Source organism: Peromyscus maniculatus, chromosome 21 (assembly GCF_049852395.1).
Source record: "Peromyscus maniculatus bairdii isolate BWxNUB_F1_BW_parent chromosome 21, HU_Pman_BW_mat_3.1, whole genome shotgun sequence".
Taxonomy (NCBI): domain Eukaryota; kingdom Metazoa; phylum Chordata; class Mammalia; order Rodentia; family Cricetidae; genus Peromyscus; species Peromyscus maniculatus.
Window position 1 is genome coordinate 10,288,509 of NC_134872.1, and position 14,677 is coordinate 10,303,185.

The 14,677-nt window shown below is 46.3% G+C and overlaps 1 protein-coding gene across 2 annotated transcripts in view; it reads left to right on the plus strand.

Moving 5' to 3' along the window:
- The window catches only part of Rrp1b (ribosomal RNA processing 1B), a 32,457-nt gene that overhangs the window by 2,093 nt on the left and 15,687 nt on the right, over window positions 1-14,677 (plus strand). For both annotated transcript variants that reach the window (XM_006990957.4, XM_016009235.3), the window contains exons 2-7: window positions 9,283-9,365; window positions 10,844-10,901; window positions 11,966-12,051; window positions 12,820-12,881; window positions 13,305-13,434; window positions 14,471-14,535. In XM_006990957.4, coding sequence (XP_006991019.4) covers window positions 9,283-9,365; window positions 10,844-10,901; window positions 11,966-12,051; window positions 12,820-12,881; window positions 13,305-13,434; window positions 14,471-14,535 — 484 coding nt within the window. The remainder of the gene's footprint in view (window positions 1-9,282; window positions 9,366-10,843; window positions 10,902-11,965; window positions 12,052-12,819; window positions 12,882-13,304; window positions 13,435-14,470; window positions 14,536-14,677) is intronic.

Genomic DNA, 14,677 nt, shown 5'->3' on the forward strand with positions numbered 1-14,677 from the left:
ATCCTTCCTTGTAGGCTGAGGACACCAACCCACTTTCTCATCTCCTTGCCTTTTCATTTCCTGCTTGTTCTGCAAAGAATTCTACCCCTTCTCCCTTAGCAGTATCACTTCTGGGAAATCCCGCTTTAGTATCTTCCCCCACCTCCTGGTTACCTCTAGAGTTACAAAATATGTGTCCCTTTTGTGGTACTTAGATACATGAGAGGCGGTGCTGTTTGTTTGATACAGGGTTTCCTGTAGCTATGATTGGTCTCTGTTAGCTATGTAACTGAGAATGACCTTGAACTCCTCATGGTCCTGCCTCAGCTCTGTACAGATAACTTTGTTTCTGAATTCTGTGGTTTATATCACACACACACACACACACACACACACACACACACACACACACACACCAGCACTGTAAGCTTCCGTTTTCTTGGCCATAGGCAAAAGCACATGGAGCCTTAGGAGGGCCCTCAGGAGACAAAAGCAAACAAGTACACTACATCTGGACCTCAAACATCCAGAGAGCATGCTTCTCAGACCCCTTTGGAGACAGGCCCAGGACTTGGAATACTAAGATGTCACAAGGACCTCAAGCCATTTGGCTCACACCAGTACCCCAGGATCTTTCCTGGTTAGCACCATCCCACCAGATTCGCTTATCTTGTTCCCCTGTTCATCATCATGGCCAGTTTGTGGAATATAGAAGGCCTTCAAGAAAAAATAATAATAATAATTGTAGAGGGGCTGGGAAGATGGCTCAGTGGGTTAGAGCACTTTGTGTGTGTGTGTGTGTGTGTGTGTGTGTGTGTGTGTGTGTGCCTGCGCGCGCTTGTGCGTATTGCGCATTATTCCCTGCACCCACGTAGTGGCTCATAACCATCCGTAACTCCAGTTCCAGGGCATCCAACACTCTCTTCTGACCTCCACAGTCACTGCAGAATGTACATAGTACACATAGATGCAAGTAAAATATACCTCTGTGTAAAATACTAACGACAGGGGCCAGGAACATGGCTCTATCAGCAATGTGCTTGGCCACACGCCTGGGGGCACCTGAGTTCAGGTGTTCAGCATCCATTTAAAGGCCAAGTGAAATCCTGGTGTAGCCTTGATGGCTAGACAATGTTGGCCAGATTGGTGAGTTCAAGGTTCATTGAGATAACCTGTCTCAGAAAATTAGTTGGAGAGCTATTGAAGAAAATACCTGACACTGACTTCTGGCCTATGCATATGTGCATGCAAATGAGTAAAAATTGCAGAATGACTGTCTTAGTGATCATGGGACAAGAAAACCCAAGTATCTGGCACTGCTCTGCCCCATCATAATAGAAGCACGAGTTGCCTCACACTTGAGTCTCGTCGACAAACTCAGTTTGTTTTGCAGCCTTGCGTCTTGTTGGGAAATCTGACGTTGGTCTTGCTGGAACAGTAAGCTGTCTGTCAGCGGCATAAATAGATAGCTCTGTGGTCTCTACTCTTGTGAGATGGTCGCTGTGTGTCTCATGAGCCTCGGAGTATTCCTTCATAAGTGCAGCACACATTTGTGAAGCACCACATGTCGTTGTGTACACTGCTCTTGGCGCAGGGAATAGAGCAGGGGACCAAGCAGGCAGTCCCCTCCTGTCTCGGCAGTTCTCAGCCTTAAACGTTTACTAAAGTCATGGTGCGTCTCGAAAATCAACCCTGTGGGAGTTTCGTTTGTGTCTTTGCTTCCTCTTTGTATCAGTCTCAGGGGTGTGTGTGAGGTAAGTGTGCTCTTGCACATAAGGGAGAGAAATGTGTACAAAAAGAAAACAACTTGATAGGGTCAGTTCTCTCCTCCCATTTTTATGTATGTTCAAAAGCTGCAACTCTGGCCCTGAGGTTTGTGTGGCAAGAACCTTTACCTGCCAAGCCATGTATTTCCCCAGCCCTACCTTCCTTTCTGATGGCATATAAAATGACGGGATTTATGGTTGGCAGTGGCTAGAATTACTGAAGGTACTGTGGAAGAAAGTGCCTTTCCTACTGATGGAGTTAGGGCTCTCCACCAGACAGTTATGAGAAGGGGGAAGGTTTTGACTATGGCGTGGTCTGGATATATGACACTGTCCCCATCCAGAATGGCTACTGTGTTCATTTCATGGAGCAAGTTGCTGTTGGACATTCTCATTTCAAAACTCAGTGGTATTTCCTGTGTTTTCATGTCTTTTAACCATGTCATTCTTTTTAAAATAGCTAAATCTAAACTGTTGCCAGAGACTAGGTTATATAAAGATTTAAAATTTGTCTGCAGCCAGGGATGGTGACACTCATCTTTCATCCTTGAACTCAGGAAGCAGAGGCAGGCAGATCTCGGTAAGTTTAAGGTCAGCCTGGTCTACATAGTGAGTTCTAGGCCAGCCAGAAATACATGGTGAGACCCTGTCTCAAAAAAAAAAGGTACTTCTTGGTCAGTATGGTAATGATGCCTGTGATTCCAGAACTTGAGAGACTGAGGCAGGATTGTAAGTTCCAGGTCAGTCTGGTCTCATAGAAAGACCCTGTCTCAAAATAAAGGGGCAGAGGAGGAGGGCCCAAGGATGGCTACTTAGTGATAGAGCGCTTGCCTGGCGTGTCCAGGACCCTGCTTTCAGTCCCCAGCACCTCAGAAAAACTTACCACCAAAAAGAAAGCATAGCTTCGAGAGCAACTCTCAACTAAAACTGCTTCAGATACTTACTGCATCTTTTGGGCTTTCAAAAGAGTCAAATACCGTTTTTCCATACCTCTTTAAGTACTTTAAAAATCAGTACCTGTTTTTACCAACTAAACTCTTAGGTGAAAATAGGATTTTTGTACATATTTTGAAAGTAGATATTTAGAGTGGAGGACTTGAACAGACCAGGGATTCTTAAAATTTTTCTTTTCACAACCCTTTACCTGAGAAATTTTACAGGACCCCAAGTATATATGCATATAAACTAGGTATACAAATGAAACATTAAGTGAGAGGATTTTATTTTTAAAAGGTCTGTCACATATATAATTTTTACCACCTATTAAAAATGAGAACAATATGCATACTAATAAGATAGAAGTGCTTGTTTATGCTGGGCCTAGTGGCCCCTGGGAGGCAGAGGCAGGTGGATCTCTGAGTTCAAGGCCAGCCTGGTCTACCTAGAGAATTCTAGGACAGAGCTAAATGATAGACCTTGTCTCAACAAAGTAAGAAAGAAAGAGGAAAAAAAAGAAGTGCTTGTTTATTTTTCCATAAGGAATTAGATCTTCTTGGTTGAGCATTGGATGCTTGCAGGACTTAAGCTACATCATCACCACTGTTCAGAGTTGATTTTGATCATTTGAGTTACAAATTTCAAGTGCAGAAAATGTCACTCCATATTGAATATGTACTGTGAAATAGCAGGAATGTGTTGAGGGCTGGTTCAGAAATTGTTCTGCCATAATCCCAACCCGAAATCATCCCATGATATAATTAACTAATTGTTTTAAATGAAGCACAGTCAGCAACTCAAACCGCAATCGGGAAGGACAGGGTCTCTGCAGTTCAGGCTGGCCTTGACTTCACTCTGTGGTATTTAGTCTGGCCGGGACCTCATGGCAATTCTCTCCTGCCCCGTCCTCCCAAGGGCCCAGATTGTAAGCATGAGCTACCAAACACAACTGTCTTTAAAATCCAGTAGTCTGGCTCAGCAGGTAAAGGAGCTTCCACACAAGCTTGGTGATCTGAGTTGGATTTCCAGAACCCAGTAGAAATGGATGGGGAGAACCAGCTCCACAAAGCTGTCCTCTGACCTCCACACACATGCCACAGCACACACACCAGCAGTAACAAATTTAATTTTGTTTCAGGGGGTGATTTTCAAGGCAGGGTGTCTTTGTGTAGCCTTGGCTATTCTGAAACTTGCTCTGTAGACCAGGCTGGCCTCGAACTCACAGAGATCCACCTGCCTCTGCCTCCCAAGTTCGCCACCACTACCTGGCACAAATTTAAGTTTTTAAGTGAACTATTCCAACACAGTCCAATCCAAAGATACACTAATTTGATACATGCTTCAGAGTAGCAATGCAGAAATAGTGAAACCTTTGTTTTCGTTACGTTTGTCTAAGAGCAGAAGACCTTGTGTTAGAGTACAAAGCTGCAGTGTGTCCCCTACCGTCGTCAAAAGTCTGCCCTCGGGTGTTACAGGCAGTGCTCATTGGCGTTCTGTGGCGTCGTGGCATGCAGAGTGCAAATGGACATGTGTGTTCATAACTGGGGTCTCGTACATACAAGGCCAAGCACTGCCAGCAACACCCTGGGTTCATTATGTGTTTAATTTGAATTAGTTTTGAGTGTGTTCAGAAAGTTTTTACTGTTGGAAACATTTTTCATGGCCCCCACATTCACTTTCTAGAGCCCGTGTAGTGTCGCTACTGCCCGTGGCTTAAAAGCTGCAAGATGAGGGCCAGGGGGATAGCTCAGTGGCGAGCACATGGACCTGAGTTTGATCCCCAGAACCCACATGAAGAAAAAGCCAGATGTGGTGGCACACACTTGTAATCTGCTCTGGGGAGGCAAAGACAGACAGATCCCTAGGGCTCACTGGACAGCCAGCCTAGCCCACTTTATGAGTTCTCCAGACCAGTAAGAGATTTGTCCCAAAAAACCAAAGTGGATGGTGCCTGAGGAATGCCTAGTGTTGTTCCTCTGGCCTCTAGCGTATGTGTGTGTACACACACACACACACACACACACACACACACACACACACACACAAGAAACTGGGATAAATGGGGTGCGCTAGGGCTGGAGAGATGGCTCACCCCTTAAGAGCACTTACTGCTCTTCCATAAGACCCGGGTTCGATTCCCAGCACCCACATGGCAGCTCACAACTGTCTGTAACTCCAGTTCTAGGGGATCTGACACCCTCACACAGACACACACGTAAGCAAAACGCCAGTGCACATAAAATAAACCATTTTAAAAAAAATGAGGACAGGTTAAGAAAGAACGTGAATAACAATGACATTTACCACTGTCAAGTCTGTTGAAATTGACTATATTTCTAGTACATCCTGTGGAAGCTTTGCCTCTGATAGCTGTGAGCTGTCCAGAGATACTGGATGCACTGACCTGTCACTAACCATTGGCTTTCCATATTGGTGTCCTTTAAAGAACCATCTGGAGTTTGGCAGTTCAGTGGTGAAGTTACTGAGTGTGTTTGAGGCCCTAGAGATAGTACATACTGTGGTGTTTTAAGTGTGAAAGGCCCCAGTACAGATTATGATAACACACATCCAACACACATAGCCATGCTGTTCTGACATACATGTAATTGTGCTCGTAGGCAAGGTCTTAGAGGGTACATATCAGGTGGGTCCCAGTGTCCCTCTGGGGAGAAGCCAGTGAATTAGACATGCTTTTGACTATGACTTTAGGAATTTTGTGGGATTTTTGCAAAAAAGTGTGTGAGTATTTGACCTGAGGTGGGATTAACTGCTCACTACACACTTGGATAGTAAGGTAAGACTGTCCAGCATCCGTGCCACACATTTTAAGGTTGGAAAGGTGCCCCTGTGCAGCAGTGCTCCACTGGGTAGTCTCCAGTCCCGTCCCGTGTCCCGTTCTCCCCCCCCCCCCCTGCCGTGCAGGCACAGGGACTGACCGGAGAGAGGCATGCATCCCTAGAGCCTGGCACAGGAACCGTGTAAGGAGGTTAATCGCCTTTCTCTGACTTGGCTTAGGCCCTTGCTGCTGTCACCCCTACACACCTCACCCCACTGCCCCCTTTACAGCCTTGCCCTGAAATCCTAGTTAGCCCTGCAATGACCCACAGGCAGCTGGCAGACAAAGCCTGAGTGCCCGGCCCTGGCTTTAATCCTCTGCTGTGGTTCATTAATGGCTGCAGCTTTCCATCGCTTTCTGGACAGTTCTTGAGGTGTCAAATAAAGCACAAGAGTAGAACTCTGTCTACTTCATGTACTCCCCCTCCCTTTTTTTTCTCTTGTATTGAGGATCATTTCAAATATATGAAAAGTATCCTCATGTGACTGCTGTGGTAGTTTCCAGCACTTGACCAGGTCATCTGATGGCCCCTCCCCCATGGGGATCTCGGGCCCATCACCCCACTTCCATTCAACTCAGCATGCAGTCCCTCTTATAACAACCACAGCACCACCCTTACACCATAACAAAAGGCGTCAGCCAGGCCTGGTGGTATGTACCCATCATCACAAGTGGAGGCAGAAAGATGAAGGATTTGAGGCCAGCCTGGGCTACATAGCATAGCTCTTCACCAAAAAAAAAAAAAAATCACACAGATAAAAAATCTTGATGTCGCCGGGCGGTGGTGGCGCACGCCTTTAATCCCAGCACTCGGGAGGCAGAGGCAGGCGGATCTTTGTGAGTTCGAGGCCAGCCTGGGCTACCAAGTGAGTTCCAGGAAAGGCGCAAAGCTACACAGAGAAACCCTGTCTCGAAAAAAAAAAAAAAAGAAAAAAAAAAAAAAAATCTTGATGTCATGCTGAATTTTTCTCACCATCTTTTCTGTTTTTATGTCAGTTTAAACAAGACTGTTTTGACTGGAATATGTGCAGACTTCATTTCCAGAAGTTCTTTATCTTTTTTTCCTGTGCTGTCTGTTATGGAATGCAGGTCATTTGTCTTCTAGAAAGCCTTGTCTATTTAACATGTAGCTCTGCTTCTAGGTTTCTATAAACTAGTCATCAGAGGTACAAGTCTGATTTTTTTAGATTACTTAGTCTGGTCTGTGTGGTGTTTTTGTTTTTGTTTTTGTTTTTTTTGTTTTTTGTTTTTTCTGTGATAAGTTCCAGCTGATTGTTTTGGTGTCATCTAGCCCAAGTGGTCTAAAGTGGTTTCTGCAGTCACCAGTCCTCACAGATCCACCAGTTCTCCAGGGACATGCGCAGTCTTAGAGCATGATCAACAAAGGTGCAGGTTACCACAACAAGAAAGGTCAGCCATTGGAGCTGCCGTCGGGCATGTGCTGGGGATGTGCGCCATATTTACATTTCTGAGAGAGGCTGGTTGGCACATCATGTGTGTGGCTCCTTAAGGAAATGTGCTTTGATTAGCTAACTCTACTATGGTTTCTGTTATCCTGGTGTTTGGGATTTGTGGGTGGTTTCTTTGTATGAGACAGTCCTGCTACGTAGCCTTGGCTGGGACTCTGCCTGCATCTGTATGGGGATTAAAGGCATGTGCTACCACACTTGCCATCTTGGTTTAAAGTGGAAAATTGTCACAAAAGAATCAAAATGCAACATTATAAAGGTATTGAAAGGAGACAGGCCTCTTTTAAAAACCTTTTGGGGGGATGTTTGTGAGGTGCGTGTGCATGCACGCACTTGTGAAAGCCGTAGGAGGATGTAGTTTGGCCTCCACTATCTCTCCACCCTATTCTCTAAAGACGGGGTCTCTGACTCCGAACCTTCGTGGGTCTGCTAGGCTGGGTTGACAGTGGGAAATCACAGGCGCTTATATGGAACTGAAGACTCAATCAGGTCCTCCCTCATGCTTTTCTCACAGATGGTCTCACCTACTGCACCATCTCCGCAGCCCAGAGACGGCTGACTCTTCAGTAAGTTGGAAGTCAATCAGAATAAAGTTTGCTCACTGAGTACACCTCAGACCCACTAGTCCCTTACAAGGGTTCTTTGTCATTTTAACACTGTCTTTTACCGTTAATAGCACACCGGATTCAAATATGTACTTGATTGTGTGCGTAGTTGGGTTTTTTGTTTTTTGTTTTTTTTTACTCTTTGGAGGCCTGCCACCAGCTCCCAAATAAATACATGGAAACTTATTCTTACTTATGAATTCCTGGCCTTAGCTTGGCTTGTTTCTAGCCAGCTTTTCTAAATTAACTTAACCCATTACTCTTTACATTCCACCCCTGGGCTTTTACCTTTCTTATTTTATATATGTGTGTGTGTATATATATATATATGTCTTCCTTCCCTTCTTACTCCATGGCTGGCCCCTGGTGTCCTCCTTTCCCTCTTTATTTTTTCTTCCTCTTCTCTCTTCCCTTGAGCCTATATCTCTCCTCCTATTTATTCTCTCAGCCTACCAGTCCTGCCTACTTCTCTCTCCTGCCTTGCTATTGGCCGTTCAGTTCTTTATTACACCAATCAGGTGTTTTAGACAGGCATAGTAACACCGCTTTACAGAGTTAAACAAATGCAACATAAAAGAATGCAACGCTTCTTTGCATCATTAAACAAATATTACACAGCATGAATGAATGTAACACATCTTAAACTAATATTCCACCTGTGTGAGGTGGAACACAGAGGCAGGAGGATCATAAATATCAAGGCCAGCCTGAGCTAAGTAACGAGACCATGTCTCGGAAAGCTAAGCAAACAGTCAGGCACAATGATGCACACCTTTAATCCCAGCGCTCAGGAGGCAGAGGCAGGCGGATTACTGTGAGTTCAAGGCCAGCCTTGTCTACAGAGTGAGTTCCAGGACAGCCAGAGCTGTTATACAGAGAACCTCTGTCTCAGAACAAACAAAACTTGTTTTCGTTTGTCTTGTTTGTCCCAGTGTACTGCTGAAAAGACTGTTGCTTTCCACTCAGGCAGATAGAGACCTTGTGAGGCACGTCAGCCTAAAGTGCTGCTGTTTCTCCGGCCTCCTCATCCACGGCCATCTTTGCTTCCCGACACCTGGAACGGGCCCAGGACCCCTCCAGGCATGCCACTTCCAACAGGCTGACGCTGTGTTGAGAACTGCCCAGGAAATGATGGCTGGCACAGTGAGAAGATGGAACATGGCTGACTTTTGCCTGTAGCAGGACCCTTTTAAACGTACCCCTCGGCAGAACTGTGATGCTCACTGGCCCATGGTCTGTCCTTGGGAGTGGATTGGGAATGGTTCTGCCACTTGATCGGGCATTTAGTGACTGGAGAACCTTGCATCTTTTATAGGACTTGAAGTTGTCCATCATTAAGATCAGTGAAGTTTCCTTTCATCCCTTGTTGGTTCAAGGGATGAGTTCAAGGCCTGAATGTGCTTGGCAACTGGTCTACCAGGTGTATGGTTGGTTTTATTGTCACACTTGGTGATAAGGACTTGCCCCCATTGCCACCCTCCTTTGGCCGGTAGTGACACTGTGCAGTAGTGGTTACCTGTACATGGCATGCTTGGAACATTAGCCATTAGCATGAGGTGTGCTTCCGGTCTGGGGAAAGGTGTGCAGAGGAAGGGAATGTATGCAGTAATTTTGCCGCTTGTATCGTAGCATCTGTAAACATCAAGGAAAGAGTGTAGACTCTAAGGTGGTTGTGCCATTCTCTCCCACAGGAAGTTTCAGTCAGGAAGAACTCCTAAAAATATGGAAAGGACTCTTCTACTGCATGTGGGTGCAGGACGAGCCCCTTCTGCAGGTAACACAGCCCTCGTCATACTCCTGGACCTTTGCCACGGTGGATAAGAGACTTGATGGTTTACACTCCGCCAGTCTGCTGCCATCCCCAAACAGATGGGAGTGAATGCTTCAAGGAGCCATTGTCTCAGCTCTTGTCCCCTCAGGAAGGGGCAGCAGGCACTCAGGCTGTGCTTCCAGACATGTCGGACATGCTAGGTCAGAGATCCCCTATTGCTCTCATCATTTCATAGCTTCCGTGGTAGGTTTTACACGTTTTTAATGATTCCACTTTCTCTTCCGTTGATGCATGGTCAGAAGCACAGCGGGGGCCTGGTGAATGTCCCAGAGGGCCTAGTGCCCAAGCAGGCAGGCTAGAGTGACATGGGCTGCACTGGTGGCCAGAATACACAGTGGAGCTTTTCTCCCTGCCCACTGAGGCTGCCACCAATACAACCATAGAAGAGTTTGTTCTGCTGTCTGAAACTAGACACACACCCCCCAGTAGCAGGGGGTATGGGTCACAACACACAGCCCCAGGGTAGAGTCCTCCTGGGTAGCACTTACCTTGTATAGGAAGCCTTGCTACTTTTCTCGGGACATGTAGTGACTTGTCCCAGTTCACTGTGTTGATTCTACTGAACATATTTTGAGTGGGATAGCAGGGCAAAATATTGTAAGATTATATTCAGAAGTAGCAACAAGCAGCTTTAGTGGAGGAAGAGAACTAACAAAAAGGAACATCATTTTCAAGTCTTGGAATTCATTCAAGATGAATAAGGAACTCTGGGCACAGGAGACGTGAGCAGGGCCAGCAAGGGCGCTCATCTTCAGGTAGCTGGAAGATGGAAGGCTTTTTCCTAGGCCCAGCCCCATAGTTCTGCCAAATGGAGTATACTGTACCTCCACATGCTCTTCCGTTTTGCCCAGAGCACAACCTAGAGGAGTCTGTTGACATTCCAGCCAACATGGCCAGGTCTAGCAGAAGACTGGAGTGAAAACCCTATTGTACAAGCACCAGCAAGGTGGTACTGTACCTTCTGGCTTTTATGATAGATTGTATTTAGTTTATATGTTAAATCCAGGGATGGGGTGTGGTAATGCACACCTTTAATCCCAGTACTCAGAGGTAGAGGCAGACAGATCTCTGTGAGTTTGAGGCCAGCTAGAGCTATGGAGAGAAATCCTGTCTCAAAAAGGGAAGGGGGGGTGGGCAGAAGTTGGCAGTGAGATTATTTCTCCTGGAATCATTCAACCTCTTAACTAGAGATGCTTTCTTGAACACATAGTGTTAGATTTTTTTCAGAAATATCACATTAACCCAGTAGTTGACTAAAGTTCGGAGTTTCACATTTAGTAAAACCCAGGTGTGTCAGCCACAGACCTAGACTAGGCGCAGGCTTTCTCACCACAGGGGGAGGGGGGTACAGCTCACAGTACCGCTGCCGCCACAGTGGGACTACCTAATAACCCATGTTTCTCCCCAACCCACCTTTGCAGGAGGAGCTGGCGAACATTATTTCCCAACTCATCCATGTTGTTAACAGCTCGGAGGCTCGTAAGTCCTGCCGTTTTCCTTGTTAGCAGGGTTGGTAGCTTACCCGGGGAACCTAGTCAGTGCCTCCCTCCCGTGAAGTTGGGTCCCCTAGGTGTTAGGGGTGCGGGAGCCTCTTGCTAGCATTATACAGATGTCACGTGCTGTGAATTGTTTTCAAGACTGCTGTGCCTGGTGTCAGCTGCTAAGTGACTAGAGATCGTCTGGCATCCAAAGGCCAATCACCACTCCTCCAACATCTCCAAATTCAGGTTACTCTCACACTTAGAAGCGGTGGCACATATGCCAGTGCATACAGTAACCTGGCAGATCCATCCTGGCCAAGATTAGTGCCACCGTGGCCATAAAGCCCTGTAGTAAAGTGTAAAGTAACCCTTCTCTGCCTAAAAGGAAAGATTTTTCTGAAGGTGGGCAGCAACTCGTTCTGGTTGGCATTTCCCACCCCGGTGGCCCTGGTTGGTCCTCTCAGTCCCAGCTGACGTGCAACGTATAAAATCTACATTTGTTGTATAGTAAAGATTTCATTTGTTAATAAATTGTGCTGGGCATGGTGGTACATTCAGAAGGCTGAGGCAGGAGGTTTGGGAGCTCCAGGCCAGCCCGGGTAACAGCCAAACCCTATGTAAAAGGAAGTGGAGACGTTCAAAAATCAGTTTTCCAGTTTTAAAGATGGTAGTTCTGTGTCTCACTGAGACAACACCTAATATCAGAAAAAGATCTGCATTTGTGCATGAATTGTAAGGCTGCTCATCAAAATTAGTGGGTTGGGATTGATTGTCGGGTGCAGCTGTAGTAGAGAGGGCCGTTGGGTGCCTTCAGGAACTAGTAGAAGTGTGGGTTTGGGGCGGATAAAGAGCAGTGCTTTGGGGGGCATTCTGCTTAAGAGATGCCGATAGTATCATCTTGTAATGTCCTTATGTAGCTGTAAAGGAAATTACTGAGCATACTCCACCTGTCCAAGAAGTCTTGAGATGGCTATGTAGAGAGAACCAGGGGTGTTCTCAGCCGCTTCCTCCTAGCCGTGTGCTCCTGTGGCACCCGAGCCCTGAGAACCCTTGTTCTTGCAGAACACCTGTTCATTCAGACCTTCTGGCAAACCATGAATCGAGAGTGGCAAGGGATAGACAAACTGCGGCTGGACAAGTACTGCATGGTAAGGTGGTGCCTTCCTCCACACTGACTTGAGCATCTACACGGAATGTTCTGTTAGAAGACCGGCAGAGAGCTGGGGGTGCCGCTCAGTGGTAGACCTCTTACCTGCCGGTTTTTCTTACTCTTTTCTCTTTTTGAAGCTGATTTGGTGTTTGCCAGGAGGGTTTTGGAGGGGAGTTTTGGTTGGTTGGTCGATTAGTTTTGGTGTTTCACAGGGTTTCTCTGTAGCCCTGGCTGTCCTGAATTCACTATGTATAGACCAGGCTGGCCTTGAACTCAGATATCTGCCTACCTCTGCCTCCCAGGTGCTGGGATTAAAGGTGTACACCACCACCACCACCACCACCCCCTGGCTAATGATCTTAATATAGCTTGTAAACACTAGAGTTAAGAAGGAGAAAGGCTGTTGGGGAGAAGGTAAACGACACCCCAGGACATGGCTGTGAGGTTCTAGGATAAGAGCTGCCCTGCCAGCATTCTTGAGACCTGGCTTCCATCCCCAGCAAGAGAACAGTGGAAAGCCAGGCACGGTGTGGCAGAATGCAGTGGTCATATCTTGAGGTGTGTTTTCTGGGGGTTGTGAGGCGGAGTCTCTGTGTGCTGTGCAGGCTGGTGTCTGGCTCTTGGGTCCAGGCACATAATGTTTTTGATTCAGGGGTTACAATAGATTTAAGGATGTTGTCTCACTTCGGGGATCCATTGTTGGGCTCCTTGTTCTGCCAAAATGATGACTCCTTTTTTCTTTTATTATAAAAATGCCGACCTTTAGCTGATCCGCCTGGTCCTGAGGCAGTGCTTCGAAGTTCTCAAGCGGAATGCCTGGGAAGAGAGGTTGGTAAACTGTCGGCATTAACATATGGTGACATTAAAAGCATGTCAAAGTTGCTAGATGAGTCAGCGCTTGCCTAATGGGTATGAGGCCCTAGTTTTGATCCTTAGTGCCCCCCAAAAATCCTTCTAGAATAATAGGGTCCTCTAAGATTTCAGGTCATCGAAAGCATGAATTGGCTCATCTATGCCTACCACTATGTAGTGCTATGAGAAGCAAAATAGATCTGATCCAAAGGGGGTTTAAAGCCAGTGGAGTGGAAAAGTCAGTTCTTCCCCTTAGGCCTCAGGGTGATTGTTCTGCAGTATGAACAGTAAACTCAGTATTTTTGTCTGCTCTTTGAGAAGAGGGAGGTATCGGTGATCATGTCTTTTTATAAAACAAAACAAAACTGTGTGGTTGGTTTGTTTTCTGTTGTTCTCTAGCCAAATCAAACTTTTTTTGGACATCTTGATGAAGGAGATCCTGAATCCCGAGAGTCAGTCTCCCGATGGAGTGAGAGCCCACTTGATTGACGTTTATTTGGATGAGCTCTCCACTGTGGGAGGGAGAGAGGTGAGAAGCAGCGCCGCCAGCCAGCAGTGTGGTGGGACCACCATGCTGGGGTCACCATGGGTACTGTCAGAGGAGCCCCCCCTCTAACTTCTGGAGTCGACTGCGTCTCGGACAGCTAGTGGACTTTTAGACAGCACAGCACCACACTGTGCCTCTGTAGCAGTCTTACCTATAAAGTAGGATTGAGCCACACACAGCTGCTGGAGAAGCTGAGGCAGGAGAGTCGTTTGCCAGGAGTACGAGAGCCCCAAGTTCAGGCGTTGGGGTACACATACATCTATCATCTGAGCATTTGAAACAGCTAAATCTCATGTTTCAGGGCAGCCTGTAATGCATAACAAGACCCTGCCTCTTCCCCTGTAGAAAGAGTTAAAAACAATTTACAGAGTCTGGTATGAAAAAATCAGGATAAAATACTGAGTATTTTAGAAGCTGTGGGGGAAAGGCAGTAGACAACACTATGCAGATTATACCTAATATAAATAGATAAAACGCTATACTTTTAGATAAAAGTATACTTTTAGATAAAGATGATTATCTCAGTTAGGGGATATAAACAGTTTTTACTATGCTCTTTGACATTCTGTAGTATCAGAATGTGTAATATACATACAATTGTGTATGTATATTAAGTAAAAGAAATTATAGTGTATTTTTAAGAGTGGCGACACATGTACACACTAAATCGATGAATGAATGAATAAAATTTAAAAAAAAAAAAAAAAAAACGCCTTTGTCTCATGCTCTGAGATGGCATCCACACAGAACTCATATTTTCCCTGCAGTTCTGGAGATAGCCAGGGCCCACTGCTGGGCGGGCACCACACCCAGCTGTCTCAGGACATGAGTGCTCCAGCGCAGCCCTGACCAGTTGATGGTTCTTTGGGTCACTGAACTAAAACACCCACAAGACCAGAGAGAGGCTAGCTCGGGCCGCTAGGCAGTTGATCTGACCTGGGAGGGAGCAGGAACATGTCCGAAAAGAGAAAAGCCTATCTGTCCCTCATTTGCCCTCTGTTTTCTGTCTAAATTACAGCTTTTAGCAGATCAGAACCTCAAGTTAATTGATCCATTCTGCAGAATTGCTGCCAAGACTAAGGAGTAAGTGGCTTACGTGTCCTCACTGCTTTCTTTGGTGCCTGAGGGTGGGGTTCTGTTGGACAGCACAATGCCAGGCATTATCCAGAATAAGGAGCACCCATTCCAAATACCCCTCACAGGCCTGAAGCCAGGCCAGCTCAGG